Source organism: Dermacentor albipictus, chromosome 7, assembly GCF_038994185.2.
Source record: "Dermacentor albipictus isolate Rhodes 1998 colony chromosome 7, USDA_Dalb.pri_finalv2, whole genome shotgun sequence".
NCBI classification, from domain to species: Eukaryota; Metazoa; Arthropoda; class Arachnida; order Ixodida; family Ixodidae; genus Dermacentor; species Dermacentor albipictus.
Window position 1 is genome coordinate 31,948,864 of NC_091827.1, and position 27,856 is coordinate 31,976,719.

The 27,856-nt window shown below is 46.9% G+C and overlaps 1 protein-coding gene across 4 annotated transcripts in view; it reads right to left on the minus strand.

The window, feature by feature from the left end:
* Positions 1-24,806, minus strand: part of LOC135896388 (ninein-like protein) — a 317,995-nt gene extending 293,189 nt beyond the window's left edge. For all 4 annotated transcript variants that reach the window (XM_070521841.1, XM_070521840.1, XM_070521839.1 and 1 more), the window contains exon 1: positions 24,787-24,806. In XM_070521841.1, the coding sequence (XP_070377942.1) occupies positions 24,787-24,791 (5 nt within the window). In that variant the 5' untranslated portion in view covers positions 24,792-24,806. The remainder of the gene's footprint in view (positions 1-24,786) is intronic.
* Between the last annotated feature and the right edge of the window lie 3,050 nt (positions 24,807-27,856).

Here is a 27,856-nt window from a genome sequence, read left to right on the forward strand (position 1 = left end):
GCGTTTCATTTTGTTTCGATGTTTAATTAACGAGTTGACAACTCGACGTAGGTTCCAGCGTGTGCGTTAGATCAGTAAACATTTTTTTTCCAGTTGCAATGCATGAACTTGCATAAGTTGCCTACGAGAGAGGGGCGAGTGGCGATCGCTTTGAGAGACGTACTACGTAGTAGAACAAACGCATTTAATGGTCTCATTTCGCGCTCGACTGACCCCCTGGCCAAATAAAGAGATCAAATGGCTTTTCCGTTCTGCCACGCGTCCTTCTACCGATTAAGGAGAAAGCCAAGGAAAAAAAAAGAAGAAAGAACGTGTAACAAACATGGACGTGCGATGCGGAGAAGGGCAATTAGTGACTGCGATTAAACGAGCTAGAAAGATAACACGGTATCCCTGAAAGGTCAGGAAGCAGGGCTAATGTAGGACCAATATTGGACAACAGTGGCCCTGCGTAGTCCCATGTAGTAGTGAAGCCATAGCCCAGCCCCGACTAAGAAAAAAAGGCGACACAGGGGTAAGATGATTGTAACAGGAACACGAGCATATGTGACATGATGTTTTAATACAGCACACTGTGTCATTGTACAGAATCCTGTGCAATACTACATCGCAGTACCCATCGTGGCCACGCTGATGATATATTGCACCACTGATTATATATGGCACCAAGACTTAACTACCGCCATACTTTGATACCAACATCTCCTGCATAATCATGACAGTACAGAAGTAGTGCGTATCTTCTATGGTTTTGATTTCCTTAGTCTCATGACTCAATGGGAAGAAAAAACCCGCAGCGTATTTGAATATACGATCTAGGAAAATATTTATGTAGGTGCCTTTCGTATTTCTCAGGGCTATATTCCTCGCCATTATATATCAGTAAACTTTTGTTACTTACTGTTTTAGGTTACTTTCTGCATGGTTGTAATACTTTTTCACGTACAGAACGTACATTTTTAACACTTGTTTACAAAGACAATGTATTCGCGTTTAAATATGTGTAATGTTTTAAATAAAAAAGGCTATTAGACGAGTATATTCGGTAGTTTCGTAATTTCCACGTACGAACAACACGAAAAAAGAAACAAGAAAAGTAATTTATAGCCTATAAGACGCTAAAGACGTTCAACCCAAGCTTAAAATGATGCACGGGGGCAATTGCCTCGCCTGATAGGTAGCCATATCAGCCAGTAAAACCGGGAAACATGGCGTGTACTTGGATATCTATTGCGTCTCTAACGCCGGCAATATTTCATCGAAACGATGTTCTGGCTGCAAGGCGCTCCTGCCGCGTAGACTCTGGTGAAACGCGAGAAAGCCCTCTCGTTTGGGGAATTGTAAACGATGGTGTTAAAGTCGAAACGGGATCGCGAGAGGAGAAGGGGGTGGTTTCTCGTGGCAGAACGCACGGAACTATCTCGCTCACGCCACCACCTCGTTTGCCGGAAATGATTATTGCAGGGATCAGTTCGTGACCTTGACTAATATGGGAATGGTTACTGGACGTTTTGGTTAATTATGTAGGCCCAGAAATTAGACAGACAGACGGATTACACGGATGGTTGGATGGCTGTTGAGTTAGTACTTGTTAGTGCTTGTAGTTAGTTAGCTCTTAGTGCTTGCAAAAAATGCAATCTATCGTCGCGACTGAAAAAGCGACCCGCGACTTATACAACACCCGTCAGAACCTTGCCCCTTCAGACACAGCGATCGCCAAATGGGGCGTCCGTGCCCACTGCCTCACCGCGCGAGCAACCACCGGCGGAGCGTAAACAAACCGGACCGCACTCCGCAATGCCGGCATGCCTAGGGGACAAACGCATACAACACACATTAAGAAACCTCCTCCGTTGTGCCTGGGCAGACTCACATATTCAAGGAGCAAAATCACCCAGATTTTCTCTCTCACGCCCACTCTTACTCGTGCCTGCACAGAAACATCGAGCGCTGTCAAAAGCGCCACACCCCGCTGTATCTACTAGCAATTGTAAAAACGCAACCCGGTACGTCCATAGCAGGCGCAGAACGCGTAGCAACTGCCAGAGGGGGTCAACCCAGCGCGCCTCCACCTACCCTCCTCCTCCACGACGCTTCGCCTCCTTTCTCCTTGCCCGCTTCGTTGAACGCCACCTAGACTTTCCCCTAGGAGGCAATGCTTTGACGCGTGCGCAGCGCGCTCCTGCGTGCTTGTCTCGGCGCGCGATTCTCTTCCTCACCTCCAAGCGCCTTCCTCCTCTGGCGCTCGCTTCCCTCGCGGCGAAACACATAATTTCGCCGGTTTCACGGACGGGGCATGCCCGCTTGCGCGCAGATGCTTTAGATCGGGAGCTGATGTATTGCACAGTTATCTGATGTGTTGCTCATTTACGCCGGCTAGATGACTAGCTATCCGTACCAATTGCTTCATCATCATCATCATCATCATAATCAGCCTGGTTACGCCCACTGCAGGGCAAAGGCCTCTCCCATACTTCAACTACCCCGGTCACGTACTAATTGTGGCCCTGTTGTCCCTGCAAACTTCGTAATCTCATCCACCCACCTAACTTTCTGCCGCCCACTGCTACGCTTCCCTTCTCTTGGGATCCAGTCCGTAACCCTTAATGACCATCGGTTATCTTCCCTCATCATTGCATGTCCTGCCCATGCCCATTTCTTTTTCTTGATTTCAACTAAGATGTCATTAACTCGCGTTTGTTATTGTTATCCCTTAACTTTACACCTATCATTCTTCTTTCCATAGCTCGCTGCGTCGTCCTCAATTTAAGTAGAACCATTTTCGTAAGCCTCCAGGTTCCTGCCCCGTACGTGAGTACTGGTAAGACACAGCTGTTATAAACTTTTCTCTTGAGGGAATATGGCAACCTGCTGTTCATGATCTGTGAATGCCTGCCAAACGCACCCCAGCCCATTCTTATTCTTCTGATTATTTCCGTCTCATGATCCGGATCCGCCGTCACTACCTGCCCTAAGTAGATGTATTCCCTTACCACTTCCAGTGCCTCACTACCTATCGTAAACTGCTGTTCTCTTCCGAGACTGTTAAACATTACTTTAGTTTTCTGCAGATTAATTTTTAGACCCACCCTTCAGCTTTGCCTCTCGAGGTCAGTGAGCATGCATTGCAGTTGGTCCCCTGAGTTACTAAGCAAGCCAATATCGTCAGCGAATCGCAAGTTACTAAGATATTCTCCATTAACTCTTATCTTCAATGCTTCCCAATCCATGCCTCTGAAAAACGTCATACCTCCTGTAAACACGCTGTGAATAGGATTTGAGAGATCGTATCTCCCTGCCTGACGCCTTTCTTTATTGGGATTTTGTTGCTGTCTTTATGGAGGACTACGGTGGCAGTGGAGCCGCTATAGATATCTCTCAACCCCTACTATAGACCTGTACTAAAAATTTTGTTATGGGGTTTTACGTGCCAGAACCACGATCTGGTTATGAGGCACGCCGCAGTGGGGGACTCCGTAAATTTCGACCACCTGGGGTTCTTTAACGTGCACCTAAATCTAATTAGATAGGTGTTTTCGCATTTCGCCATAAATCCGTGTGAACCGGTTGCTTGACCCGTGTGAACAGGTGTGAAGTTTTGCTCCGGAGCTGAACCTGAACCAAAGCGCTAAATATGCAGGAATTCGAACCGAACCCAAAAACTTTTCCGTTCGGCACCCTGGTTTCCACAATAAAATAAATAAAATATTCTCGATAATGTGCACTTCGGATGAAACGAGTCACTTGCTTAAACGCGAGATATTCGGGCTATCCAACCCTCCACTGTGGAGCTACTTTCAGTCACCTTGGTAAGATAGAAGTTTACAAGAAGATGGAGAATTGGAGTGATGAGCAGCAGTAGAACAGCGGCACTGGTTGCATGCCCTGAGGGAGACGGGTTACCTTGTCGAGAAGTTATCTCCAATGACATTCCTTGTCCTACCACTGTTCATCAACGCAGTCACCCTTGCCAACTTATCAAGCAGAAGGGCCAAAAAGGCGTAAAAAACAACAAGAAAACAGAACTACAGATTGAAAAGGGGAAGTCAGCGTTGCGGGCGAAATTTGTTCTACTCTTTCTTCGCATACCACGTCACCTCAAGCTTCACGCTTCGGAAAGGACCGCGCGCGTCAATTAATGACGGGTCGAAAGAAAGTAACTTTTCCACGCCATGGCATTTTTCAATTTCACGGGTCACTAAACCATCGACTTTGGCGTGGCCAGAAAAGGAGGAAAAATAAAGAAAACATGAAGAGAGCAAAAAACCAAAAAGAAATACGAAGCTAGAAAAATATCAGCCGCCTCTGCTCAGGCGTCTAGTATGACGCTCAGCGGTGCAGAATCTAAGTTCCGGAAATGCAAGCAAAGCACAAGCGCCAGTTTGTTTACCGGAACGCGTTCGTCGAACCCGTCGCACGCAAGAAAAAATAAGCTCAAAGAAAAGGGTATGTCGATGCAATGTTCTCAAAAGTACCTTCCTGTTATATAACGAAATGAGACACACAGAAACGTGAAGAGGAGAATTTATCTCTGGGCCGATTCCAATTTCCCTGCACAGGTACATCTCCAACATAGCAGATTTTTTATTGAATTCACGCTGAACCAATTTCGACAATTTATTGAACTAATTTCAACATTTGAAAGGAACAGCTGATTAGTACCGACTGTCGAAATAAAGGTTCATGTTTCCTTACAAGAATTGTCGAAGATTGGCACGCTCAACGAAATAAAAGAAAGCGAAGCACCAAGTCTAAAAATGAGTCAGTCTGTCCCAAACACAGATAACGCAGTGGTCTTAACTGCATCTGTTAGAGCATAGAAAGCAAACAAATTTGATCTATGAGTTCACAGCCCACGTGATATAGTTGCCATGTTTAGGAGCATTTCGAAAAAGTACTGCTCGCAGATCAGCGTCAAACTTCGGATCTCCGAGGCCGAGTGTCGCACCGTGCTCGGCGACACGAGGAACGCCGTGCGCAACTCTGCCGAGGGGCGAGCATTGCGCGCCGGCGGCCGCCATCATCGCCAAGCTCCAGCTCCAAGACCGCGGCAGCACCGTCCGCATCACGTGGTTCCCGGCGCACGCCGGCGAGTGCGCATCCTCACCAAACCACAACGAGACGGCCCATTCGGCGGCGCGAGCGCTTACCCCCCGCGCCCCCCAAGAGTGACCGTTACGGGTGGCGGTTCGAAACCAAGGACCGAGTGACCAGTTATGACGAAGTTACCAAGTGTTACCGGCACTCACTCGGGAGGAGGCCGCCATCCTAAGACAGATACAGACGGGGTCACTCCTCGCCCCGGCAGTGCTACACGTGTTTCACCCAGAACTCTATCCGAGTGTTTTGTGTAGTTGTTCGAAACCAAGGACCGAGTGACAAGTTATGGCAAAGTTACCAAGTGTTACCGGCACTCACTCGGGAGGAGGCCGTCATCCTAAGACAGATACAGACGGGGTCACTCCTCGCCCCGGCAGTGCTAGACGTGTTTCACCCAGAACTGTATCCGAGTGTTTTGTGTAGTTGTTCGAAACCAAGGACCGAGTGACCAGTTATGGCGAAGTTACCAAGTGTTACCGGCACTCACTCGGGAGGAGGCTGTCATCCTAAGACAGATACAGACGGTGTCACTCCTCGCCCCGGCAGGGCAGTACTACACGTGTTTCACCCAGAACTCTATCCGAGTGTTTTGTGTGGCTGTTCAAAACCGAGGACCGAGTGACCAGTTATGGCGAAGTTACCAAGTGTTACCGGCACTCACTCGGGAGGAGGCTGTCATCCTAAGACAGATACAGACGGTGTCACTCCTCGCCCCGGCAGGGCAGTACTACACGTGTTTCACCCAGAACTCTATCCGAGTGTTTTGTGTGGCTGTTCAAAACCGAGAACCGAGTGACCAGTTATGGCGAAGTTACCAAGTGTTACCGGCACTCACTCGGGAGGAGGCCGTCATCTTAAGACAGATACAGACGGGGTCACTCCTCGCCCCGGCAGTGCTACACGTGTTTCACCCAGAACTCTATCCGAGTATTTCGTGTGCGGTGATTGTGCAGTGGCTCCGGCGGACCAGTGGCACATCATGTGGGGACTGTGCCAGGTTCCCGACCGAAGCCATCTCCAGGACATACCCGCCCGAACTTCGAAGTGCTGTGCAGTCTATAGACAAGGACACTCAACTATGGGCCATCCAGCAGGCCCGGGGTGCGCTCGCAAAGCGCAGGCCTCACGAACCACCACAAACGGGCCGAACTGGGGTAGTGAAGATTAGGGCATAACCCCCCGGGTCGACGCTTGGCCAACGTCATGACGCGTTAAACCGTCGGTTGCCGGCACTTTAAAAAAGTTGTTCCTATCCTATCCTATCCTATCCTATCCTATCCTATCCTATCCTATCCTATCCTATCCTATCCTATCCTATCCTATCCTATCTTATCCTATCCTATCGTGAGTTTATTTCAGATATATGGATGAATAAGTAGATCCTGTAAAGGTGTTTTATCGTTTGCATCGTTGATAACAGCGTTATGCTTCAATATTTATTCCACTACACACTTTTAAACAGCTTCTGAAAAAGAAAATAGAATACCGATGCGTAAATTGAGGAAATTCCTGCCTAGAATGTACCGAAACTAGGCATGACTTATTTTCTTTATTTCAAATGCAACAAACCGCATCCCATGGAAGATGTTGAGAAAATTGATTTTTTTCGTGATAAATAGCATCGTATTCTGAAATCCAGTGGCACAGCGGACGCGTACATACTCGACCAATGCAAAGCGCTGAAGCAATACAGCATTACACATGTGTGGAGTAGGAGCTTACACTTTTCATTGCAATAACAATTATATGGACATTCCGGGTGAATTTTTGCCGTTGGCGTCGCCATGGTGCTCCACACATGTCTGTGTGTACTATACGTGCATCTATGCCGTATATGCAAGGTACAGGTGCTATACTATCCAAAATGCCCAAGTTGCTCAAACCGGGTTTTACATTCTTGACTGAACTATTCTTCAGAATTACTGTTTCTTCTTGTAATAATTGCAGCGCTCAAAACAAAAGTCGTGAGACACTTCATTCACCGCGCATGCCTGTTGCCCTTAGCCCTTTCAGACTGCGGGAAAAGTGCAAAACAATATTACGACTCGCAATCTAAAAGCGATGGAATTTCACTAGAGTCGCTTTGTATGGGCACTGTAGTGGCGCCTGTACGACGCCATTACAGGCCCTGCACGGCGTGTTAAAGCCTTTGAGGATGAATTATTTAAGGGTGACAGAAATTCTGGCGCACTCGCGTACGCCGCTTCACGCTTATATTCACACCCGCGTAGACTCGAAAGACAACGAATTACTACGTGATATTCTCAAGCACTGGGGCATAGACGACGATTTCGTAGAGAGAGAGAGAGACATACAAGCTTCAATGATGTGCTGGAGATGCTATCCTGACTATTGGCCCGACATGCTTCTCCATGTGTTGGGTTGTGATTATGACATCACAGTGATAAAGACGCGGTACATACAGTCACACACATACACACACATATATAAAGATACAAAGTTTCGTTAAGGCTTGTGGCCCGCAAGAACGTCAGCAGTGCTTTTATGTCGCATAACGCGCAGTTCATGGACCGAGAGTGGGCGAATTCGTAGAGCTTTTGCGGGAAATATGCAGGGACAACTGAGCACAAATCGCACGGGAGTGCTTGAAATGCAGTGATGTTGTGCTGCTTCCGTGAATACTGAAGCAAGGTACTCCTAAGTCTTAATTGTTGTCCACCCTTTACGTTCAGGGAATGGTAAGAGCGTGAAAGACTGGAAAGCAGTGCAACAGTTTTTGACCTGCCTTACATCAGTAATGGGCAAAACGTTCAACGGAAGGTACCTGGGCTGTTGTATTCAGGTGACGTAGTGCTTCTAGCAGACAATCCAATGGATTTACAGAGAGTTGCGAATCTAAGCGGCAATTCAGCCACAAATTTGGGCCTCAAGTTGAGCACCGAGAATTCGGGAATCATGATCGTTAATGAAGAGACAATTCAACAGGAAGTCATGCGCTTTATCAATCAATATAGATAACTGGGGTGTACGCACATACGAAGGAAAGACCTACTCAAGCATCTACCAAGGTAATCTAAAAATAAAAAGACAACGAAGTTCGGCAAAAATGAAACACAGGGCACATTGGAGCTACAGTGAATTTGAGGTGGTGGGAGGAACTTGGAAAAGTGTTATGGTTCCAGCGCCAAGGTTCGCAAACGCAGTTCCGTGCTATAAATAAGAAATCTTAATTATCGGCATTGAAGATTAACCAGAGTGCGGCGGGTCAACTGGCTTTGGGGGGCCCACGGTGAAACCTCAAATTAGTCAGGGCAATCTGACATGTGCTGGGCTTCTTTTGAAGTCAGAGAAGCACTGAGCGAGATTAGTTTTCAAGAAAGACTAAGGAACATGGATGAAAAGAAGTGGCCGGACCAAGAGCACAAATATCTGTACCTCAAAAGCGTGGACATGGGATGAAAGAAGAGGTTAAGGAAGTTGGCAACCACTTACAGGGCAATTAAAAGTTTAAACAGACATACAGAAGCCATAAAATGAATGTGAGAAAAAGAAAAGAAGGTAAATTGCATACAAAGTATGGAAACAAAAATGACCAAGGAGATTTACAAAAAAGATCATAGGCCATTCCACTCTTTGAAGGTGGTTGACCAGCGAAGCTGTTTAGCACACGAATGGAGGTGAAACATAATTATGACCAAAGTACGAACTCATTTCTTATCTTGAGGGGCGGTCATTGTTACGAACGGTACGCACACTCATCTATTGTCTTGGTCGGTAGTCATTATTTCCCTCGCAACTGCAATCACATTCTTTGATAATGTCAGATGGATGCACGTACGCCCTGGGTACGGCCCCGGCTGGGCCGGATTGGTGCGGCATCGCAAGGGACATGTCTGGAACGCGGAAAGCGCGAACCGCTACCATTTGGTACCGACACATTCACACAGAAATCACCGACAACGACAACAGGGGTAGCGTCATCGCAGCTAATTCAAGCAAAGTGAGCAGCCATGAACCTTACGGGACTGTGAGTCATTGCATTTTTTTTACTTGCTTGCTTACGGGGGTATGAGCCATTGCTCACGGGTGTATGAGCCATTAATGATGACAGTTTTGACATGCTGTTCTGTATGTTGTACGCGTGATTATAAAGAATTTAGGCACTGTTCGCTTCCCTTTGCCGAGTGCCTGTAGCCTCCGCCTTACGGCGCTAGGATCTATGAGCTTGCTTACGGAGGTATGAGTCCTTACGGGGGTATGAGCCACTGATGACGATAGTCTTTATTCACGGAGAACGAAAATGCATGGAACCCGAGCCATATACAGCATCGCTGTAAAACGGCAAGAAAGAAGTCACCAGGGAAGATCAGTGTGATAACGCAAAGGGGAGTGATTCGCTAATTGAGGCTCTAGCTTGATGCACAAGGACCAGAACATACCGGAGCAAATATGCGCCACAGAGATGAAGCATGTAAAAAAGCCGGATAACGATAAAGCACATCACAATGGAATGTCAAGATAATAATAACCTAGCAAGACCCATAGGGAGTGTACACTTTGCGGAAGCGTTGGGATTCAAAGAAGATGGAAGCATTAACGCTGTTGGAAGAACGGCAGCGAAGAGAATGATAGGGCCGGAGTGACTGTAAGTATAGGTAACGGTACAGTATAGTGATAGAGCTTTAAAACACGAAAGATCCAGATCAGGTAGGCAAAAGACTAGGTTGTGATATACGTAGTAAAACCTGATTAAATAAAGAAAGCTAGGTGGCTGTTTATCCCGCCCCGTTTCAAAGGGTATGCCAATAAACATAATCACCATCACTGTCTATTTTTGCGCTCTTCTTACTTGCGCGGTCAAATCGAGTAGGAGAAAAGCTAATGCTTCGTGCGAAAACCCGTGCTAACGACGCGTAAATTGGCTTTTCTCAATCCACACATGGGTGAGCTAGAGCGATGTCCGCTGAAAGACGATTCAAATTAGTTTTATCACAGAACACTAGAGGAAAGACGTATACCTGAAGGCGCGAAAAACCCTTCGGAGATAAAAGTTTCGCGAGCACAATCGTTCGCTTCAGGACAGCCGCATGAGCGCGTGAGCGAGGCCGTATGTCGTAACACGGCCGTGGTCGTAATGACTCCCTTCGATGCAGCACCTCGTCATCCGCCATTCTGAGTGACTGACTGCCACGACAGGGACGCAACCCCTCTCGTGACCGAGAGGCCGTGTCAGCTAACTACGTCATTGAAGCTCCCGGGAACGTTCCTGCCGTGGCACCTCGAGTGCAAGAAACACGTGCGGAGATGCAGACAGGTAAGCATCCTCGTTTCCTGCGCGTCTGTTAATCAAGCAGATGTGCAGAAGACACGGAGCCGAACGGATCTGCTGCTTCTGCTTACTGCCTCTACTTAGGTGCCTCAACCTTTAATGATGTAGTTTGATTAGATGATTTAGAGGGCCATACATACAGCTGCTGCGTGCCGTTCTGCGGACCTAGCTCAGGACAGACAGACAATGAACTTTTATTGAGGTCCTGAGGGACTAGCCGGCGGAGACCCGTTGGGGCCCCCGGCTCACCGCTGGCTGCTCCCATGTCGGAGTCGGGAGGCCAAGCCTCTCCGCTCCTTTCACGGGCCCTCTGGACGGCCATAGACTGGAGCTTGAGTTCCCTACTTGATGTGGCGTCGTTCCAGTTCCGTTCGCTAGTGAAGGACGTATCCCGTAACGCAGGACACTGCCAGATCATATGAGATAGAGTGCTAACCTCCTCCCCACAATCCGGGCACTGTGGGTCGATTTCTGGGTAAATCCTGCTTAAGAAACCTCGCGAGGGATATGACCTCGTCTGAAGCATCCTAAGCGTGATCGATTGATCAGGAAGTTCAGAAATTTCCGTTCGCGATTTGTGTAGGAAAAAAAGAAGAAAGATGCACATGGACATGACCCTAGGAGGGCTAGCCCTTAACAGTTTCGCTGTAATTCGCTGCAAAATAGGGTTACGGATTTGTGTTTCTGCATTACTTAATTACAACGATGACGAACGCGAGAGCAGTGGCACGAGCGCATTGGCTCACTAGCGCGGATGGTCGCCAACGAGGCAGCTGAAGACGACGACGCTGGAGGCAATCGTGATTATGATACTTTTGTGCTAACACACGGACACGATCCTGGGGGATCTAGTCCTTAGCAGCTGCAGTGTAAAAAGAAGAAAAGAAATGCTCTTCGACATGCGTGTCTGCTGAACATCCCTCCGGAAGGCGACGCTAAGGGAAGCCAGTGGCAGCCTAACTTCAGGAGCGTCGTCTGCACGCTTCATATTACGGGACGGGACTAGCGTATAGGAATGAAACTGGACAGGCAGCCTGATACCAAATGTGGTGCCGTTCCAATTTCTAATGTGCCCGGCTCACAAGCAACCATGAATTCTTTTGTGCTTGTTAAAGACGCCGGGCTTGTGCGACCATCTGCGACTATTAATGCAATTTCTGTAAGGCCACACATGTCAGCGAACTCACCGCAATTTCCTTCTATCCTTCCCTCCTCTCCCTCCCTGTTATCTTTGTTTTCCCCCTTTCCCATTCCCCCGGTGTAGGGTAGCCAACCGGACGTTATTCTGGTTAACCTCCCTGCCTTCTGCTTATCTCTTTTCCTCCTCCTCCTCCAGACAACGCAGATTGATTTTTTTTTTTCGTAGCTGGTCGGACGCCTTCATATACCCATCTAGCGGCGCTGTGCATGCAAGCCGGTATTGCACAACAGCTTCTTCGTTACCCTGAATGGCCTAAAGAAAGTCCACAGCCCAGAGGACGGGACAAAGCTCAACTTACAAATGGTTCACGGCGAACGAACGTTGCTTGAAGCGAAGAGCCTGACGCTCGTTTTCTTGAAATGGCAGCCACACATCGCCACGTGTCTGCTATTATTTAAAAAACGAAGCAGATCCCACTAACTGTGGGAGTCGATGTCATGAGAAGCATTTTGCTGGTGACTGGCTATATAACCAGCATCGTTTGAGATTACACGTAGCGTTACCGGGTGGACAAACTTTGCATATAGGTGTCTGACACGAGCACGTTGACGTGACGACAGCAGCAAGATGACGGTGACGACGATCGTGTGATAACGAGGGCACGATTTCTACTATAGCGCCGTTCGACGCGTGCTCAACTCCTTTCTTTATTATTGGCGCCAGCAGGCCCTACGACAGGAACTAGCGTCGATTTACGACATTCCAATGGTTGGGTTCCGCTACTGGAAGAGCGTACGCGAGAGAAACCCGGATTGGGACGCCATTAGCGACTGCGTGTTATGCAATCGTGCGTGCGCCTATGGCGTTGTGATATATGTGGTGTATCTTAACACGACGTACAATGGGAATGCGGGCGAATCTCTGAGTCGGTGCAGTTTAACGCGGCGTATCCGAGCGCCAGCCGTCACGAGAAAAAAAAAATGGAGGACGCTTAAGCTTCGCCTTCAAGAGTGGAACGGAATACCGTTATCGCACCCCGTCCGCCCCGCTCACTCGTTCGCTCGGCATGCTCTTGAGTAACACAAAGCCATAGTGTTTAAATACAACACTTCTAAGTCCACAGCACAACTCTTTTCTAATTATTGGTCATGAATGAACTGTCACCTCGCTCGCCCATTCGTTCGTTGGCAGGGGCGTAGCCAGGGGGGGGGGCTTATGGGGCTTCAGCCCCCCCCCGAAATTTTTTCGTGCTCTCATGCGCCGCCGACCAAAACACCCCCGGGTGCCGGAAATCATGCTCGATTTTTTCTAGAATGTCCTTAATTCACGCTCGAAAAGACATTCTAGCGCAAACATTGAGAAATCGGGATGGATTTCGCGGAAACGCCCATGCATCGGGACTCACATATCGTAACGCAAGGAGCCCCACCGGCCACAAAATTCCAAGGGCGTTTTGATGGCGAGCGGGCTCGTCTCGGCATCTCGCGGAGGCCGCGGTATCTATGGAGCGCCTAGATTTCAATTCTGAAACTTTGTGGGTATAAAGTTCTCATAACGTTTTCACGCGAAAGGTGCATTGACGTTTCCAAAGTCGTGCTTTACATTTTTAATTACGGAACTTTGTGGGTTTAATGCTGTTGTAAACATTTGACGCCAAAGGTGCATCGACTTTTCTAAAGTCGTACATCGGGTCATACAACGAGTCAAGCCAAATCAACATACTATCAGACAAGTTGACAAAGCACGCAGCGAGGTCCGATGAGACAAAGCGTTGCGATGGTTCATTTGTGCCATCAGGTCACAGAAAAGAATATGAACATTTTTTTTTCACCTTCGCCAAAGCATCCATGTCAATACACTAAAGCCACCTTTGTAACTAAGTTCTTATGTATTTTTCTACCTTGACGTATTCTTATTTATTTATTTATTCTTATTAATCTAGACTTATTTAAGTTCTTATTTATTTTTCTACCTTTCTATCTGGTTGGATCGGCAGCCCATGGGCTGTCAATCCAACCAGAGCGCATGCGTTTTTCTCGTGCTGCATCGACAACCGCGCGGCGTACTTGGATGCGCGTTCGTTTTTCTCTGGCCGACTGCATTTTCACATGGCAGAGTTTTGGACGCGTTATAGCTAGCAGACGAAAAAAAGAAACAATGCATAGTCGCTCGCCGCCAGCACTGCGGGGACTCGACGGATTGCAACGCATTCGCTTGAGCGCAACTTCTCCGGAAAATTTTGTCTCGCTGGTGTAGGATACCGAGCAGTATGCGTATAGTTTTCTGTGGACCAAGCGTCACACGTTTTCTTCGATATTCCTTCGGTAGCCACACTACGTGCCCAAAGTAGGCATTCGATTGTAGCCAACATGCTTTCCTTCGCGTTATTCTATTTCGCCGCCCCCCGCCCCACAAAAGAAATAAAAGAAGACATTGTTGCGGCGCAGCGAATTGTCGCATAGTGAAAGTTCGATTTTGTTACTTCTTTTGCGGAAAGTAATTGGCCACGGGACGCTTCAGTTACCGGATACTATTATATTATTGCGATAGCAGCTATATGAAGACTCCAGGCGCATTCCTGCCGTTGCCCTCATGTTCCGTATAAATAAAGGCAAGGGCGATAACATCGTGACCGCGCGCCGCATGCGCTATGTGCGAGGGAAAGCGTGGGGGGAGGGGTTGAGCCGACGATGGTGGCTCAGTTTTGTGTGCGCAAGGGAGAAAAGCGGGGAGGAAGCGCGCCGCCTTCTGTCGCACGCGATACATTTTGGAAGTGCAAGGAGGGGGGGAGTGCTGTGATCTGTGAATCTGTGGTTGCGCAACCTATTTGCCTTGTTTGATGCATTATATATAGTGGCTTTTTCTTAGGTACGTAATTTATTGCAGACTTATACGTATATTTAAACATCTTGTTGCGAGGTTTTGTGTATATGCGCAGTGAACTTTGTTTCCAGTGACAATTTTTTGCCTTGTATCAAGCTGTATCTTCACATTTGTATATTCCATCGTATATTCGCATTTCTAATGTACGAAGGCGAGTCAAATGAATGTGAGACAACCCGCGCCGCGCAATAATGGTTCGGTTCATTATTTTCGAGACATGCGCGTAGCACATACGCATCCCATTTACAAGTGACATGCAGAGGTGAGGTTAAATGTTCTCTAAGGCTCTCATACACTGGGTTGAACATGATTGCGTGACATAATGGACACTCCAAAAGTTGAACAGCTTGGTGTCGTGAGGTTTTTGACAAATGAAGATGTTTCCCAAAAAGAAATTATTCGCCGTATGGCTGCCGTATGCGTGGAACATTGCGTTTAATTGGCCACTGTGAAGCGTTGTAGCAAACTGTTCAAAGAAGGACATGAAAGTTACAAAGACGATCCATGGCCGGGCCAAAGCCACCGTGCAATCACCCCCAACACAATTGAAAAGGCCGTGGTTGCTCAGTGGCTATGGTGTTGGGCTGCTGAGCACGAGGTCGCGGGATCGAATCCCGGTCACGGCGGCTGCATTTTGATGGAGGCGAAAACACCCGTGTACTTAGATTTAAGTGCACGTCAAAGAACCCAGATGAGGGCGACGACTTTTTGTCTGCAATTGTGACCGGGGATGACTCACGGTGCCGCTACTACTAGCCTGAAACACTGCGGCAAAGCTTACAGTGGAAACATTTGAATTCACCACTCCCAAGGAAAACAAAGGCCGTCATTTCTGCCGGAAGAGTGTTGACTACTTTTTAAATCGTTAGGGGCCATTATTGATCGAATTTTCTAAACCTGGAGAGACTCTAAATCATTTCAGATATTGTGAAAGGTCGGATCGGCTGCGTGTCGCAATCAAGAACAAACGATGTGGAAAATTGAGCATTGGGAACATCTTGCTTGACGACGTTGCCCGTTCCCACGTCGCTGATGTGATTAATAAAAAACTGGCTAAGTTCAAATGGGAAATGCTGCAACATTCCTCATGCAGCCCAGGCCTGTTGCCTTGTGTCTTCCAAACTTGGTAAAATTTGAAAAAACTGCTCAAGGGAACCAGATTCGTGTCGGAAGATGACGTGTAATCACTTACAGATTTTTGAGGCAGCAACCCAAGGAGTCTTATGAGACGGGAATTACGCGACTCGTTAGTAGGACAGGTGTCTAAATACTCATGGTGACTACCTTTAAATAAAGCACCCCGTTTGTCATATATTCGCATTGGCTCACTTTCATTTGACTCGCCCTCGTATATTTTGTAGAACTCCTGCTTTTTATATGTGCTCTCTGTGTGACTATAATTTCGGAGCAATTATACGCAGTACACAACCGGTGAGAGCTGCTCCTGCGCAATACATTCTAACAAAGGACAGCGTCATTGAGATCTTCCCCTGGTCGTTGCATATGTACGAAAATGTAAACTAGGTTGTTCAATGACAGATATATATATATATATATATATATATATATATATATATATATATATATATATATATATATATATATATATATATATATATACATACATTGTTCCCTCGATTAATTCTATAAGGAGGAGGCCGAGCTGAGAAGTGAGCCCCCCACGAACGAAATTTCTGGCTACGCCGCTGTTCGTTGGCTCGGGCGATTCGCTAGCTCACATTGGCAATCATCGTGGACGGTTCCCGCATAATTTTTACTGACAGAGGTCCGAAGTGTGGCGACACAGGGAATAACCTACCTACCGCGAAGTGCCTCTCTGCCTTCCTCTCTTCCTTCTCTCTGGAATCAGGAAAATGACGTTGCACTGTAAACGTCCGCGTTCTTATTCATGCATTTGTAACCGCCAACACATTGCATCTTGTAGCAATAATTGTCGTTCATTGCCTGAGTAGTCATTCGAACGCCTGAATAGACGAAATTAGTGGCCGTCAGCCATCCAGCGAATGGCGGCTCGGCTCGTTGCCAGCCCGATGGGCCCGATAACAAGCATCACTGACAGTGCTGCGCAAAAGAGATGGTCTGCACCCGGCTCCGGGAGCAATAGCGCTCACAGCGAGCAGCTTCAGCAAAGATCGAGCGGCCGTGTTTATGCACATGATTAGAAAAAAAAAATATTTCAACAAGAGACGATACGAACACTGAGTCACAATCACGGCACAATTCCACAGGGTAGACAACATATAGAAAGTGCGAAACGTTGTACGCACGGCACGCTTTTAAATGAGTGTCAGAGTCCTCACTCACTGCATGTAACCACATAGACCCACGGAAAGGCACACAGTTACACATAAACCAATTGTCACGCGTACAAAATGATGTTCGATATACACAGTGTACACAATGGCTATGGACAACGATGATGCGACAGAAGCCTGAAAACAGCGACTTAGAATAAATAGGAGAACGCAATTTGCTGACCAATAATCTAGATCACTCAAGCGGAACGGACCTGTGGCACTGGGGACGAAGAAAGTGTTAATTCATATCAGAATTCTCGCTATGCAGAAAATTATCCTGTAGTTTAAATTAAAGCGTAAAGTCTCTGCGCGCGCCAATCCGTAAACCTAATTTTTAGCTCGAGTGATTTGCATTTGCAAACAAGCTCTTCGGCATCGGACAAAAGAAAGCTGAAGCTCGTCAACGCACGAGAACGGAGAAATCCCTTTTCTCGGCAGTGAATTTTACGATATATGTTGCATTCAAATGGAAAACTTATAATAACTGTAGGAATTAGATCTTCAATTGTTATGCCTTAAATTTCGCATAGAAATTCCTGAAAATTGAGAAATCAAAGAAAAAAAGCTCGCTTATCAAATTACGCCTCCGTAAGCCAGCAATAAATGGGTTATCGCAATTCTACGAACTCCACCTAATGATACGCCTAAAGCGGACAAAACTAACGTATCATACATCGCCCTGTAGTTTATCACTGATTTACGAGGAGGATGTTTGTGGCACCCTCGTAAATAGTGTAGCAATTTCACGTAAGCTGTAAACAATTACCGAAAGGGTCTGCTTTAAATGCTACAACAGCCGCAGTTTACAGAACTGCGATATCTGTTTTAGGCGCACAGTTATGCATTTTTAAACTTCGTATTTGTTTTCTTCCTTTTTTATGCGAAGCATATTACGAGGGCTCAACCCAGCTCTTCAGGCGCGGCGGTGACCATGAAATCACGTGACACCGTGACGTCACGACAGAGGAGAAGTGGCTTTGGCTCAACTCTTGCAAGACGGGCTGGGTGGGAATCGAACCAGGGTCTCCGGAGTGTGGGACGGAGACGCTACCACTGAGCCACGAGTACAACGCTTCAAAGCGGTACAAAAGCGCCTCTAGTGAATGCGGTGTTGCCTTAGAAACGCGCTGTTTCTAAGGCGTGCGTCTCTTGCTCAGGCGCACATTTCGTTGCCGCGCCGAACGCTGCTTTGCTCGACGCTCACCGCGTCCAATGCGGGGCGCGTAGTCGCTGCCCTGTAGCCCATTGTCTTACACCCCTTGGCGGGTCGACGGGAACGCTGTCGCGTTCCACTCTTGAAGGCGAAGAAGTAATGCATGAGTTGTTTCTTCGTCTAGCCGAACCAAATATAGCCAAGCAACAGCAGTTCACCAGGCTAAACAGTGGTTCAACAACTAAAATAAAGGCTAGTATGCTTCGCATCCTGGGCTTAACCTTACCTAAGCCACAGCAATTTTTTTAACTGAGCTTTTTTTAATTTCGGTAATTTTCATAACACATCCGAGGTACCTATTCAAAATGCTGATTTGATAGAAGCGTTAGAATTTACGTTTATCTCTCAAATTGCAACAAACTGCACTCAAGTCGGTCCACATGTTGCCTCGTGAGAACATTTATACGTTTTACATGTATTTAAATAGAGGAATCGTAGTTGACCCCTCGGGATAAAGCTTAGTTTTAAAGCGGTAACATTCCTTGGTTGTCTCGTGCAATTTCACAATCGTTCGTCTTCTTACCAATACAGGTCCTTCTCACCAATCAAGGTCTTTGTCGCCACACAAGGTCTTTCGCACCAATCAAGGTATTTCTCACCAATAAAGGTCTTTCTCGCCACTCAAGGTCTTTCTCACCACTCAAGGTCTTTCTCACCAATCAAGGCCTTTCTCAACAATCAAGGTCTTTCTCAACAATCAAGGTTTTTCTCACCAATCAAGGCCTTTATCACCAATCAAGGGCGGTTCGGAGGGTGAACCTTTCATTTGCGAAGGACGGGCTTAATTAGCACACAGTGCGCTCGACAATTTCTTCGCCACCACAGGCGTTGCACTGCGCGATATCGCTTATTCTACTCAATAACGGGTATCCATTCGTTAACGTTATAACACCCAGGCGCAAGCGACCAGTTGATGCTGAGATAACGGGCTGGGCACGCTTACCGGTTAGCTCTAATGTCTCATGCTACGAGGCGTGTGGGTGCTATGACGTTTCACGGCATCCCCGATCGGTTCACATTGGAAAGCGCATCGAAAACCTGAACTCACGATCGGCCCATTAAATCACCAGAGCAACATGGTCTCTGGGTTCGGTCCGGTTTTTTCACTCGATCAGACAGCCGTCCAGGAAAAGTTTGAGGAAAAGGCAAAGGAAGCTTCGCTTTAGCAATTTTTTTCCTGTGATCATCTGGGTATGTTGCACGTGTGGCCGTGAAAAGCTCCGGTCCCTTTGAGCCCACTAATTGTGGAGAATTGTAATTGTAATAATTGTAATCACAGCAGCAACAGATAATTTCACTCTCGAGTTGTACTTAAGACACTGCTGGCTTTTCTAAAGAATGGTGAGAGAAAGAGAGATTGAAATCAGAACGGGCAGGCAGGCAGGCTAACCAGAATGAGACCCTCGTTTTGTTATACGCTACACCATGGGGCCGGTAAACAGTGATAAATTTGTTATCTATCGCGTGTTTCTTTCTCATTAGTGGGACTGAGACAACATGACACATTTTTCAATCAAATTCAGCTTTATAATTGCATATGAATATCAATGTTGACGCTGTAGTCACCAATCTTAGCAATATTTAACAACCTTGCTAACAATTTTCAGAATATTTAACTTTTGTGGACATCTCACATTTCAATGCCGAACTTCACATATCATTGTCCTTGATTCCTTCAACAACGTTGCTGAGAAGCGGGTGATATTCTGTACTTATTATAAGATCAATCAATCAATCAATCAATCAATCAATCAATCAATCAATCAATCAATCAATCAATCAATCAATCAATCAATCAATCAATCAATCAATCAATCAATCAATCAATCAATCAATCATTTTCTTGATGGAGTCTTTGTGCCTATAGCGTTCATTTCTATGGGAATGGACTGAAATATATTGTATGTGAAAATGAATCGAAACGCCAACAGGCGCAGCAATGCCGTAACAAATTATCAGTGCATGAAGACCGGACTTAGACAGCCAAGCAAGGCGAGCACAGCCCTGTGATATTAAACACTAATAACGGCACCGTGTTAAAATGAAGCAGCGTGCAGGTTTGGGAGAGTTGATTATTGTTACTGCCTAACAAGTACACAGCATGTGGTACATAATCATAACAACAAAGGACTTAATCCTTGAGCGAGCAAACTGACACGATAATCGCGGCTTTCCTTCTTTTAATGCAGTTTAGCGTGTCGAAGCTGTACAGGCATTAAGGACGCGATATCGACGACTTCAAAAAATAAGTTATGTGATTTTACGTGCCACAATCACGATACGAGGCTCGCTATAGTGGAGGATTTCGGATTAACTCTGTCCATTTGGGATCCTTACGCATGCACCGATACCCGCCATGGTTGCTTATTGGCTATGGTGTTAGGCTGCTAAGCACGAGGTCGTGGGATCGAATCCCTGCCACTGTGGCCGAATTTCGATGAGGGTGAAAAGCACGGATGTACTCATATTTAGGTGCACATTAAAGAACCCCAGGTAGTGCAAACTACCAGGGTCCCTCAATATGGCGTGCCTCATGATCAGATCGTGGCATTGGCACGCAAAGTCCCATAATTTAATTTAACATGCATCGAATGCATGGTGAGCTAGATTTCTTTTTTTTTTGCATTCTACCCTCATTGGATTTTGGCCACCGTGGCCAGCCTTGCACCTTCGAAGCGCCATAGCCACCAAGCTACCACGGTGGGTAATAGTAAAAAGAACGCCATCAGATAAAGAAACCGAGTAAAACGATTGGGAAACGGAAATACTTTTTTACGTCTACGCGAGGGAAAAGCAAGAAGGAAAGGCTGAAATTTTGCACTGAGAAAAGCTTTTCTTTTCTTTCTACCCATCGGCCAGCCTCCCCGTGTAGCCAGTACGAAGCCACAATGTATCCACTGTAGCCACTATGTAGTGGCGTAAAAATCACCCACGCTTCCTTAGCCTCACGACGCAGGCCTTTTCACGAAAGGGGCAGTTCTAAAGTATCCGTTTCGTTTAGACGAACGCAGCCGACATACAGAAGAGACCGTGTTTCAAAGATTCAACATTCTTGCACGGGTAACGAAGGCTTGACAATGTGCACCCACAACTGCTTGCGTAAAAGTTGCGCGTTACTATGACATGACCACGGTTTCGCCACCGTCTCTGTCCTAGTTTAGGTCTACAGTCTGCACCACGTTGGCTGTAGCAATGGTCCGGGGAATTAGGCAAGCGCACAGCTTCGCTCTATGTGTGCCCGGGGATCACGCAACGCTATTATTATGGCTGGCTTAGGTCACGTGTCGCCTTTCGCAACAGTACGTGCATCGCACCCAACCTGCTGACTCATCGTACGGCGACATTTACAGTGTTCTCAGACAGCCGAGCCCGTACTCGTGGATTATCGCCGCTATGACTGTGAACGCGGCAGGCTCCCTCTACGTTAGCGCTAACTGACAACACACCGTTGAGTGAAAAAATTGCTACCGGGACCCTGGACGTAAACTGAATCAATGAAACGATGTAGTAGTAACGAGTTGCATCGCACTGCTTATACTCATCATCTCATTTCATACCCAACCCCTTTCTTCCGTTGTACGTGAACAGAGTACATAGCAGGTTAGAGGACAACACTCAGGCCTGCCTTTCTGCATTGGTTCTAATATACTGCCCCCCCTTCCCTCCCTCCCTCCCTCCCTCCCTCCCTCCCTCCCTCCCTCCCTCCCTCCCTCCCTCTTTATTATGGCTACGCTCAAACAAACTGTTTCAGGCAGGACGCTCAGAAAGACAAGAGCGCGGAAAGTGTGAGAAACCGTTCCTTTCTTTATTTGTTCATTTGAAGTCCACAAGAAGAAAGAGAAAGAACACAATTTGAGTAGAGTGAAAATGCTGCTGCTGCTGCAAAAAAAAACAGAATAAAGAAAAGAAAACAGGAAAGAAAAGCTGGGTCGCAGTGCAAGCAAAGTGCTCGTTTAAAGTCTCCGAGAAATGTTCGCGGAGCTGGGGAATATTTCTTGCCCGATCGGGCGCTCTCTTGCCTTGAACCAGTACGATAGAAAAAAAAAGAGAAGAAAAAAAACCCCCAGGTAATCTTAGTTGGCGATGAGCGGCTCACGCAAGGGCCAAGAGCGTTACGTATACACTAAGATAAGGAGTAGAATACCGGCAGCAAAGTATTATGCATGTTCAATGGACGGAATAGTCACCAACAGGCAAAAAGGCTGGGTGCCAGCGACGACCCACATTCCCGCACGATAACAAAAACAAAGAAAGCGATCGGAAAAAAGAGAAAAACGAGGAACTCCCATGAGAGCCATAGCTCACTATTCCCGTGTCAAGCCGAAGCCGGGTCTCAGAAGTGTCGTGTGACACCATTGAAAGGAAAACAATGATAATAAAGAGCAGGAAGAGAAGGGAAACAAATGCAAGAAAGAGGCTCCAGGTAAACAAAACAGACCCAGCTGACTTCACATGGGATCGATATTAGGGTTGCGTTTTTTGTTATCGTACATATCAATGCTTTCGTGCTACGCAAGCTAGAACAGCACACGCTAAGTGCCAGTGAACGTTATAAGAAAGGCGCACACGTTGGAGCGTTTTAAACACAACTGAAAGATTAGTAAGACGCGACTGGAAGAGTGGTGGAAAAAAAGTAGGGAAACGACAAAAAACGGAGACGTTCAAAAGCAAGGTTCTCAATGGGGGAGCAGAAAATTTCGTTATGGGAGTACATAGTGTTTTTTTTTTCTTTTCTAACCTAGGTAGTACATTAGGCATTATAATAGCAAGAGCTTGGTGGCGCAACCCACCACCCCGTTCCAAAGGGGACGCTCATAACCTCCATTTATAAATCCAAATATGGATTTATGGATAGATTTATTTATGGATTTATGGCCATGCAGAGAAAGCGTCTACCACGGAGGAAAGAAACAAAATAGGCGAGGCCCTGACGTCACGCTTTTGCGGTTGGAAGCGCAGCCATCTTGGTGCGCCGTCTCCCTTTGCATCATCAATGAGCTCGCCGGAGTTGGTAAGTTCGAGCTTCGAACTTGCAGTACTATGAACCACCGGAAGAGTGCGTTGCTAACCACGTAACAACGAAGTCTACACAACTTTTTGTTCCAAGTTTTAGTGAAGCAGACGCGCCCTCCTGTGTTTTTCTGTGGCACGTTGAAGAAGACGACGAAGACCCGCGTCGTGATTTGCGTGAGAGCATGTGTTGCTCGCTGACAGCTCGCAGCTGACACACAACCAACACGCAGTTCTCAAGCTCACGCACCGCACTACACACACAGATTGTCTCGCTAACGTAACGTGCTTCGCGAGAGACCCGGACCCAAAACTCTTATCTCCCTTTCGGAGGCCAAGAGCAGCGAGAGCTTTGCGGGGGCGGTCGCTATGGAATCGAGGGCACGTGGAGCATAAGTCCGAGTGCTCTTTCGCGAAAAAGCAGCACCTGAGTTCCGGCACGCATTCGTCAACACAGCCGGCCTGGCCGGGGCCTCTCCTAAGTTTTTCATTCCACATGGGATCCACAAGATGAAGAGGAGAAAAAGAAGGAAGGAAATGTAGGGAGGTCATGGGATTCCACAATTCAGTAGGCATGGGAATAGGAGAACGAGAAGTGAAATAATTAGACTGAGAAGGAGAACACCATCAAAGGAGGACGCAAGTATTGAATGAATGAATGAATGAATGAATGAATGAAGAGAGGAGGAAGGCGAAGAGGATTATGGATGGAAGAATGAGTGAATGAATTAAGGAAGAAAGGCATGAATGGGGAAAAGAAGAGAGGAATGAATTAATGAATGATGGAAGGAAGGAAGGAAGGAAGGAAGGAAGGAAGGAAGGAAGGAAGGAAGGAAGGAAGGAAGGAAGGAAGGAAGGAAGGAAGGAAGGAAGGAAGGACTGAAGGAAGCGAACTGCGCAATTATTGACCGATTCTCCATTGTGACGACTTGGCACGCCAAGCTTGAGACTTGTCGTCAGGAACATCATCCTAAGTGCACAGAAGATGAAGAAGAAGAAGAAGAAGAAGAAGAAGAAGAAGAAGAAAAAGAAGAAGAAGTGTAGAACTTGTCGGAGGTGATAGTGGAGGAGGAGTTGGCTTTAGGCACGGGTGGAGCTGCCTCCACGGCACCGCTCTGGTATACAAGTCTCCCACTGGGAGGCACTCAAAAGGACAAGTAACACGCTTCTTGCATTTGGCGAAGAACGCGCGCGCCTGCGCCACCACCTTCATCGAGTGGGTTAAAGCACCGCGTGCGAACGAAACGCTCGCACGCCCAAGCGCGGGATCGAACGAGCGAGAACTGCGCGACGGCTGGCTTCGAGTGGCCTCCGTTTCCACGGCGTTGTAGGTACAGCGTTGCACCAGCAGCAGAGCGGCCGCCGAGGGCGACTCCCGAATTCCTCCAGATGACGCTAGAGTGATGAGCGTTGTTTCCTGCCACAACCCACGTTCCCGCACATTGCCTCCATACAACTCGCAGTCAATCGATCACCTCACGCGACAAAGCTAGCGATGGGACGTCATTTCCAGAGCTCCGCATTGCCGCCCAAACAAACAATGAAAAAGTCAAAAGCAATTAGAAAAATAGACTGACAAAGGCATGCCAATTACTCCTCTACAGCTCAAGATTTAACTTAAATTAAGAAAAAGGGTTTATGAAGGAGATGTACCTCAATTTGAAAGGCAAAACTTTCGTGTCCATTTTTCTTTTTACTGATCTTCAGCAATTTTTGCACAAAAAAAAGTATGGAATGGCGCTAATCAGAGATCCACGCCCGACAGTCACTGCAGCTAAATTGGTAAGGCGTCAAGGTGAAATGTTGCTAAATATGTCAATGACACACTTACCCCATGGCCGGCCTTCACACAAATGACGCCTGTGGGATCTTTTGTCAGATGCTTTCGCGTTTCCTGAGAAGCAAAAGAATGATAACGAAGAGCAGCGTGAGAGCACAGGAGTATCACTGTTGGTTTGTGTTTGCAGAGACATTTTGCAGAGCTCAACGCCAAGGAAAGGGAATCATTCAAACCTAGTGGATAGATGTTATAACCTCATCAAATCGTGAACGCGTATCCGAGGGTGTATGAGCCACTTTTGCGTGTGTTTTACCCAAGTGTGCGTAATATTTTTCGCATGGCACTTGGCGTAGCATGTCATGTCGTCAGCCAGGCAAGCATCTCAGTAGAGAGAAGAAGAGGAAAGGCAGGGAAGTTAACCAGATATTTAGTCTCCGGTTTGCTACCCTACAATGGGGTTGGGAGATAGGAGTTAGAAAGAGTACAGAGAGGAAACAAGCATCTCAAACATTCCAGTAATGTCAGCAAGCTCTGTCTATCGCCTTTTCTCGTAAAATCTTCCAAATTGCCCATAAAGAAAGAAGTTCATTCCTAGCAATTAGGCACAGAAACCGGTGCACTAAGGGAGAAATTGACGTCGGCATCGCTTTATACTCGCTGCCCACGCTGATAAAAATTTACTAGGTGGTCAAGTGTGAGCCTTTCTTTCCACAAACTTGGCCGCTTCGCGACCGTCCACTTTTCCCTCTGTCAACCGCCGCATTCCTCTAGGCACAATGAAACCCGAATTATTTTGCCCACGCGCCCAGTCACCATACATAACAAATACTCAATATAAAATAAGACCCCAGGAATATGACTCACTTACGTTTTTCATGACGACAAGTTTCTTGCTATGGCGAAATTGAACATAGTCGAATGAAAATGTGCTCAAGAGGGACTGAGAAACGCAATTTATTTAGGCCATAGACTTGATATTTTGATGGGAGCTAAGAAAATACAAGATTGCCAACATCTCAAACGACTAAGCCTGAGCGGCACCATGAACTGTGCTTCTAGACTTAAAAATATATTACAGTGATTATGTTTCTTCAAACCAGGAGCAACATTGTAACGTCTACACGTTGATGGTGCATTTGATTACCTTTCTGGGTTTCTGCAACATCTTCGACGGAACCTTAACATTCTGTTGCACCGAAAGCACTATTGCTGTTGTCAAACTACTAATAAAATAAAAACAAAATGAGACTACAAAAGAAAAAGAAATTATCTATACAGACATCCAAGAAGATCAACATAATTCCCGATGTCTAGAATTAGAAATATTACGGTTGAAAGAGCGATCATGATCGATGGGGAGGTAATTAAACGAGCATGGACCAACAACAAAAAGCAGTCATGCAATATTAGTTAGCTTGTTGGTAATCGCTACCTTTCAGACCGTTTTGATAAATTGCAGACGTTGTACCAACGTTCCCTGGTCTTTAGACCTGAATTAATTAAAGCTTGTTTGCATGGGGTTACCCACTCAACCATTTAGAAAATTATGCAGATTGAACGCTCATGTGGGCGTCCATGTGAAGTGAAGCTTTAGTGAAGTGGCTAAATAAGTGCAATGCAAATAACGGGGTTGCATAATATTTTGTTTACTTTCATTCTCTACTACGTGAAACTTCACGCAATGTTTATGTTTTTTCACCGCAAAGGTCGCAGCTTCTATATCCCTCGTGTCACACTGGCACATCACAAGGTTTATTTGGGGTCAGGGCTAGAGCACTGCACAGGCCATGTTTTCAGGCCCGGGCCCGGCCCGAGCCCGACTCGGTAGTTTGAAACCTGGCCCGTACCCGGCCCGGGACCGAAAGATATGGGCCCGGCTCGACCTGTCCCAGCCCGATTCAGCGCGTTAGTCCTTGGGCGTAAGCGAGGCATGGTTCAATTCTCGGTAATGGTTAAGGCACTACCGCGACACAGGGCGTTTTCCAGAGATAGTTTTGACTGGGTCTCGCGTTGTTGCTGACAAATGAACAGGCAAAATGGAAAGAAAGATAATCTTTTCAACCCATTACACTCGTACGTTAACGTGCGATATGATAGCCTGTGCTACGTTTGCCAGATAGTTTCGCCGTCCTCCAGCGTGCCCGATGTTGGAGCTCACGTGATCAAAAGATAGCTAGAGCGGAAGCGGGGGGAGAGGGGGCTGGGTGCAAAGTGTGCGGACAAGCTTCCACTTAACCTGACGGCCTCTCTCCCTATCTTGAAGCATGGGAGGCGGTGCTGCACAGTTGTATCCTGGACATCCAACTACAGGTCACAGAACGAGCTGAAGAGGTCGCCATCAAACATCCATTGACGGCCATCTGCCCCGCCTGAAGAAACCAGTCCTAATGAGCCCATCTAACAATGAGGAAATAAAGTTTCTCCTACCTATAGTAGGCAGTTTTCAAAAGTCACCAATAGCATAACCGGCCTATTACGGGCCTCATGGAGACCAGGTCCTATAAGGGGCCTGAGCCAGGCCCGCGCCCTACCCGTGCCCGAAGCTGCTTGGGCTGAGTCCGCCCCGGGCCCGCAATACATATAGCGTACCTGGCCCGAGCAAGGCCTGCAGGCCGGGCCGGGCCCGGGGTTTCGGGCCTACCCGGGCCCGTGCAGTGCTATAGTCGGGGCTCCCTGCACCTAATATTTCACGCGATTTCATGCGACCTCATGCGTTATATGCATTGTTCTAAACGTTATATTCATATAGGTTCCTAGAATCCTTCGGCACATTCTTTGAAGTTTGACTAAAGTTAGCTGGGATATCCCGGATATATCCTGAAATATATCCGACGAGGAAACGACGAATACCGTATCCCAAGGAAAAGGCAAAGAAAGGTCGCTTAAAGAAAAAAAGAAAATAGAAAGAAAGAAATACACACATGACTGATGGATTATGCTGCGTAGAAAGTAAAAATTGTAGCACTATTAAGAGAGTAAACGCATTTATTGCCAGACAAGCACCTTTAAGATGTAAATAAAACCACCGTTATTAGGCAAGCAACCCGAAGAAAATGTCTTGGTGTAATAAGGATAATAAGGACGAGTTTCAAAGCAGGTGAATGCCTTTATGGGTGTAAAA